Consider the following 7,091-nt stretch of genomic DNA (forward strand, 5'->3'; position numbering starts at 1 on the left):
GGATGGCGCGCGGGTCGCCGCGGGTTTGGCCGCTCAGCGCCAGCAGCACGCGCTTCCAGTTGGTGCACGCCACCTTGGGCACGTAGCAGTAGAGCAGGCCATGCGCGTCGTCCACCAGCACGTGCCGCAGGTCCTCTGGCTGCAGCAGGCGCTGCCGGCGTGTGTGGCGGCTACAGGCGCTGCTTAGCAGGTCGCGCCGCTGCCGGTGCACCACCGCCAGGGTAGAGCGCGGGTCCTGTAGGCGACAGGGAAGGAGACAGGGGGACGCGTCGGGGCATCTCGCGTCCCGGCGGGATGCGCCCGAGAATTGGGAGCAGGAGCTGGACCGGGCACCCAAATTTGAACCCCAGGGCTGCCACTGATCACTGCCTGGTTTAGGGCCCGGGCATGTCTCCTGGGCCTGGATTTGGGAGAAACGGATTCTGACCTTGCTGAGGCTGGGAGAAGGCCGCGCTGGGTATGTATGCTGTGGGGCACTCAGAGGAGGAGTGATAAGGAATTGTGGCATCAGAGTGTGCTCCGTGTGAGTACGGGCACATATGGACTCGTCGCTGTTTACTAAAAGCAGGATGCTGCGTAAGAAGCAGCGCTGTTTAATTCCACACCCAACTGAAAACTGCAGCCGCTTGTGGGCTGTCAGGCTGCTTTGCCTCAGTAACAAATGGGCTGATTCTGTACTTACCAGTCAGCACTCTCCTTTGCACCTTCCCTTCTTTTATTCCCCCAGCAAATTCTTATCTCAGAGCTGGGGCAGGAAGCCTGCCCCTTCTGAGCCTATCCCTCCTATGAGAAGGAACACCGACTGGGTTTAACCTAGCACCTGCTGCGGGCCAGCAGCCTCATCGCTCTCCGAATTAGGTCCAGAGCCCCTCGCAGCCTCAGCCATGCAGAGACCCAGGCCAGCGCGCTTCCATGCTTCCAGCTCCCCTTTCTTCAGATCCCTCCTGCCCCACCCGGGGTTCTTATCTCCAAGATTAACACCCCTGCCTACGATTTTTTGTGTAAGAATTCATAAAAGAAAATGTTTTAACTTCTTAAAATTACATTAAGAGGCTTCAGGATATAATTTAAAAGACAATAACGAGTTGCTGAGGATGTGGAGAAAGTGGAGCTTTCACGCATTGCTGGTGGGAGTCTAAAGGGGTGCCGTTGCTGTGGAAAGCAGTTTGGCAGTTCCTCAAAACCAGTAAACATGTAACTCAGCAATTCTGGTCCTAGGCATATTCTCAAGGGAACTAAAAACCTACGTCGTGCAAAAATCGTACATGAAGTTCATAGCAGCAGTATTCACATTAGCCAGAAAACCCAAGTGTGCATTGCTGAGCAGGCAAATGTATGCAGCCATCCATGCAATGGAATATGACTCAGCCATGAAAAGGAATGCAGTGCTGACACATACCACCACGTGGGCTGACCTGGAGGATGTTATGCCAAGCTAATAGGACAATCACAAAAGGACGAGTGCCGAACAGTCCCACTTACTGAGATCCCTAGAGCAGTCACATCCAGAGAGAACGAAACTAGAACCTGAGTGAACTGTAGAGGACTGCTGATAGACACTGGGCTGCTGATAGACACTGGGCTGCTTTTGAGGTTGATCACAATGTTTGAAAATCAGGTAACGGTGATAGTTACAAAACCTTGTAAAAATGCTGAAAACCAATTTTAGGGTTTGAAAGAGTGAGTTGTATGGTATGTAAGTTCTCAGTTAAGAAAAAAGCCTTCAGGGTGTTTCCATTTCAGAGGAGGCCAAAGCAGCCTTTGGGGGAACACCAGAGTCAGGGCCTGCTTGGGAGGGTCTGATACCAGTGGGGTGGGAATGCGTGTCTGTGGTGTGTGTGTGTGGTACACGTGTGTGGTGTGTTCCTGTGGTGCATGACGTCTCTGGTGTGTGGCGTGCATGTGTGGCGTGCATGTGTGGCATGCATATGTCATGTGTGTGGCATGCGTGTGTGGCATATGTGTGTGTGTGGCATGTGTGGTGTGTGTTGTGTGTGTGGTTTGTGTTGTATGTGTATGGAGTATGTGTGGTGTGTTTGTGTTTGTGTGTAGTGTGTGTTGGTATGCATGTGGTGCACGCATGTGGTGCACACTTTTGGTAGGTGGTGTGTGTGTGTATGTGGTGTGTGTGGTGCACACCTGTGGTGCATGATGTGTGTGTATTGTGAGTTGTGTCTGGTGTGTGTGGTGTGTGTATGGGGTATGTGTGTAGTGTGTGTGTTTGTGGCGTATGTGGTGTGTGTGTGTAGTGTGTGTCATGTGGGTGGTGTGTTTGTGGTTTGTGGGAATGTGTGGCGTTTGTGGTGTGTGTGTAGTGTGCTTGTGTGGTATGTGTGGGGTGTGTGTGGTGTGTCTGCGGTGTGGGGGGTGTGTGTATGATGTGTGTGGTGTGTGTGTGGTATGTGTATTTGTGGTGTGTGGTGTCTGTGGTGTGTCTGTGGTGTGTGGCGTGTGTGTGCTGTGTGGTATGGAGTGTGTGTGTGTGGTGTGGGAGGTTGTGTGTGTGGTATATGTGTGGTATGTGTGGTGTATGTGTGTGGTGTGTGGTGTCTGTGGTGTGTGCCATGTGTATGATGTGGGGGGTGTGTGGTGTGTGTGGTGTATGTGCTGTGGGGTGTGTGTGCTGTGTGTGGTGTGGAGTGTGTGTGTGGTGTGTGTGGTTGGGTTGGTGTGGTGTGGGGTGTGTGTGTGGTGTGTGTGGTTGGGTGTGTGTGGTGTGGGGTGTGTGTGTGGTATGTGTGCAGTGTGTGTGTTGTGTATGTGTGGTGTGTGTGTGATGTCTGTGGTGTGTGTGCAGTGTGTGGTGTGTGTATGGTGTGGGGTATGTGGGGTGTGTGTGGTGTGGGGTGTGTATGTGTATGGTGTGTGTGGTGTGTGTGTGGTGTGTGTGTCCATGTACGCTCCTGCACATGGGCACACTGTGCTCCTGATGCCTTTAAAACTATCCCACAGACGTCTAAGATACACTAAGTGAGAAAACCAAAGGGCAGGACAGGGCTTCACACTGATGTTGAAAAAGGGAAAGAAATAAAAACCGTTTCACAAAGAGTGGGTGGAGGGAGACTTATTCTTTGAGAGATACGTTCAGACTTAGTCACAGAATCCACAAGCCTGGGACTGGCTTCACGATCATCCCAGGTGGGAGTAGCTGGTGGGAAGGCAGCACTTCCTTGAACCCTACGTCTTGCATATATTTGAATTTTTCAAAATGAAAAGAGGCAGACAGACATAGGACAGACATGCCTGTAGGTGGGATTCTGAAGAAGTTACCATAAGCACACGGCAAACCAGTGTACACTACTTACACTTACACACCTAGAGCATGTCTGGAAGGACACCCAGGAACCTGGTGGCCTCTGACAGGACAGGTGCTGGACAAGGAGACCTACTCTTCACTGTACCTGACCTTCTGTAGTGTCGAATGCCATGTCACGTGCTTACATTTAAAAAATCTCGCCATTTTGAGAAATGGTGAACCCTGAGGACATCATGCTAAGTGAAATAAGACCATCAGTTAGCCACCCTCACCATGGGAGGGCTGCCAGGTCCAGCCATGCTGTGGGGATCTGGGGACACCTGGGAGACCCCGTTTCCACGGTCAGGGCTGACCTCAGAAGCCTAGCTCCACCTGGTGCCAGGAGAGGCTGTGGGCCCCTGAAAGGTCTGCTTTCAGCTTTTAGATGACCCAACACATTTCTTGTGGCAGGGAATGTTGGCCATCCGGCCACCTGTCAGTCTTCCTCCTTCCTTGCCGGCAGACCCTGGCTGTGTCAGGGCATGAGCCCAGCCTTGGGGAGCCGGATCTTCAGCTTCGTGTGCCGTTGCTGAAGCACTGGGTCGGGGGTTTCGGAGGGGATGTGGCCTGGCTCTGCCTGAGGTGACATCAGGGGAAGTTAGCCAGATGGCTCCCAAGAAAGTCTCCCTTAGGGTGAAAAGTCAGGGGAAACCCTTACCCCACCACTCACTTTCTGCCTGGGATGCCCTCCTGTGAGGTGTCTGCAGCCCTGGCAGTCTCTTACAGCCAGGAGGCCAACTCTATAACAGAAGTCAACATCCAGAGGACGATGGTGGGCACTGGCTGCTGCTGAACCGTGGGCTGCCGGTCTCCGAGCAGCTCAAGAGTGAGCACTAACAATCCTCATGGCTGGAAGCAGCTTGGGCTGCCACTGCTGTTGCTCATAGGTCCCTGAATACCCATTTTACAGAAGAGAAAACTGAGGCTCAGGGGAACTGAGTTGCCTGAGGTCACACAGCGCTCAGTGGGGAAGCCAGGGCTCCAACTCAGGCCCCTTGGGACTCTAAAGCTAGACCTATGTCCACTGTCCAGGGCTGCACCTACAGCTCCTGTCCTCACTCCCCACCCCGCTCCCCCCGCTGGTATGGCTGCCTGGATTCCTCACTGGCTCTAGTCCACAGAAGCTCTGTGATCTTTGCAGGGCACTTGCCTCCCCGTGCCTGTTTCCTTGTCTGTAAACAGGGGCAATTACGGCCCTACCTTATGGGTTGCCGTAATGAGTCCACAGAACTAAAGGGCCTGGCACGAGGTCAGCACTTGTTGGCCAAATGGTTTTTATTACTTTCTTTCTCCAGCCGCAAGGTGCTAAGCCTCCAGGGACTTGACACCCAGTGGTCACAGGGTCCTCAGGCCGTGAAGAGCCATCTGCCCCTCAGAAGCCGCCAGAGCTAGTGGAACCCAGCACCCTACTGAGTGCTGTCCTACCGTCAGCCTGTTGTGTGGCCCAGGGCCAGTCAGTCACTCTCTCTGTGAAGGAAGGCCTCCCTACCTGCTTGTAGGCTTGGGCCAGATGAGCTCCACAAGCCCCTTCGGCTCAGCCCTCAGGATTTGGTGAGCAGCCACCTACCCAACACCACCCTGATCTTTCTCTACACAGCGGTCCAAGGGATACCCCAAAAGTGAAAATCTGATGCTGTCCTTCCTGGCTTATAACCTTTCATGGCTCAGCCGGGCGCAGTGGCTCACGCCTGTAATCCCAGCACTTTGGGAGGCCGAGTCGGGCGGATCACGAGGTCAGGAAATCGAGACCATCCTGGCTAACACGGTGAAACCCCGTCTCTACCAAAAATACAAAAAATTAGCCGGACGCGGGGGCGGGCACCTGTAGTCCCAGCTACTCGGGAGGCTGAGGCAGGAGAACGGCGCACACTCGGGAGGTGGAGCTTGCAGTGAGTTTGCAGATTGCGCCACTGCACTCCAGCCTGGGAGACAGAGCAAGACTCCGTCACTGGGGGGGGGGGGGGACACCTTCCATGACTCCCTGCTACCCTTGCACACGTGCAGGGCCTGCGTGCTGCCCCCACTTCTCCAGACTCCCCTAGTGCTCCTTCTCCTGTCCTCCACTCCCCGCCAGGCCTTTGGCACAGCTATTCCCCCTGCCTGTGGTGCTTGGCCCCTCCTGTCTGCCTGTTGACTCTTTCTCTTCAGTCTCAGCTCCAATGTCCCTTCCTTGGAGAGGAGTTCCTCTCCCCCTTCTAAACTAGGACCCTCTCAGGAGAGCTCTTGTTGCACCTCATACTCCCCTTTAGAGCAGAATTAGTTAAATATTAGTGTGGGTGGTGATCGGATGACATCTTCCCCTGCTGAACTGGTGGCTCCACTAGGGGAGGGACCTGGCTGACCTGCTTGCTGCTGGATCTCAGCATCCTGAACACAGTCTGCATGAGTGGGTGCTCAATACATGCTGTCTGAATAAGTACTTCTGTGTGTGTGTGTGAGAGAGAGAGAGAGACACAACCAGAGTGTGGGGTTCTTGGTGGTGGGGTACAGTTGTATGTATGTGTTTGGGGTTGTGCATGGTCCCTGCATGCCCCCAGCTGAAGTTGGGTGTGTGGGCCAACGAACCGCCTGGTCCACCTGCTTGAGAATCACGCCGGGGTTGGGGGTCCCTGCACACCTCCCCACTGCAGCATGCACTGAAATTTGGTCTCCCACTAGACTGTGAACTTCCTGAGGGCAGGTATAGGGTCTGTTTTGACTCTTTTTTATCTGTAACACAAAGAACTGTGCCTGGCCTCAAATTGTTGATGGATGGGAAGATAGGTAGGTAGAGACCCCAGGTGTCTCATCTTACCCCCAAGATTTGCCCTTGTCACTGCTCTCTGACAAAGCCTGGGTTTGGGGAGGACGCCCTTCCATGCCCCAGTGTGGGGTCCAGTCTCGTGCCAGCAGGTCTGCACTGTTGCTGTCAGGCTCCTGGCTGGGATGGAGGGGGGCATGCCTGGGTTGGGGGTCTGTCCACCTACCTGGTCCAGGTCATAGAGCTTCTGCAGGGGGCTTCTCCTCTCCCTACCAAGCCAGCTGGAGCCCAGGGCTCTGTTTCCAAATACTGTGGGCATAAGGAGAGAAGTGTAGCCACCACATCAGAGGGACTTGCGTGGAACTGGGGGGTTGGCCAACCCATCTAGGCACATTTGACCCACCTCTGGCACTCAATTTCCTTCCCGGGTCTTGCCTACCTCCTAGGGGCACGGTGGAATGGGGGATGGCAGGGGGTACTAATGGGGCAGAATTACACCAGGGTAGTGTCTTGTGTCATTCCTGCTCCCATGTCCTACCCTCCAAAGTTGGAGGGTACCAAGCAAGAGGGGACAAGTGGGAAGGTGATACCCAGCCCACCAACCCTCTAGGAAAGGCCAGATCACCCAACCTCACCCACTGCCATCTGCCCTGGCCTCATGTCCCACCCCTGTGGGGCTCACCAGGCTGGCTGGCTGCCCAGCACCCCCAGATCCTGTGTATGGGCAGCCAGAAAGGTTTGGGCAACAGTGCAGATGGCACAGTAGGCTGCAGCCTCTCAGTGCCGCCTTGCTGGCTGGGTGACCCACTGTGGATGCCTGTGGCAGCCGCGCCTCCCCATCAGGGAATATGCTGCTTCGCATGGAAGGAGGTTCAGTCATCTCCAGATGAGGAGAGGGATGACGTCTGTCTGTCTCCTGGCTGAGGAAAGCAATGCTGTCTGTCTCCCAACTGAGGAAAGTGATGCTGTCTGTCTGTCTGTCTCCCGGCCAAGGACAGGGATGCTGTCTGCCTGTCTGCCAGCTGAGGACAGGGATGCTGTCTGTCTCTCTCCCGG

At 54.6% G+C, this 7,091-nt stretch overlaps 1 protein-coding gene across 1 annotated transcript in view; it reads right to left on the reverse strand.

The window, feature by feature from the left end:
- Positions 1 to 7,091, reverse strand: part of CHST13 (carbohydrate (chondroitin 4) sulfotransferase 13) — a gene marked incomplete at its 5' end in the record, with an annotated part of 18,924 nt that overhangs the window by 1,331 nt on the left and 10,502 nt on the right. The window contains 2 exons of the mRNA XM_011950852.1: positions 8 to 235; positions 6,262 to 6,344. Of these exons, the coding sequence (XP_011806242.1) occupies positions 8 to 235; positions 6,262 to 6,344 (311 nt within the window). The remainder of the gene's footprint in view (positions 1 to 7; positions 236 to 6,261; positions 6,345 to 7,091) is intronic.

This window comes from Colobus angolensis, unplaced genomic scaffold (genome assembly GCF_000951035.1).
Source record: "Colobus angolensis palliatus isolate OR3802 unplaced genomic scaffold, Cang.pa_1.0 Scaffold31, whole genome shotgun sequence".
Taxonomy (NCBI): domain Eukaryota; kingdom Metazoa; phylum Chordata; class Mammalia; order Primates; family Cercopithecidae; genus Colobus; species Colobus angolensis.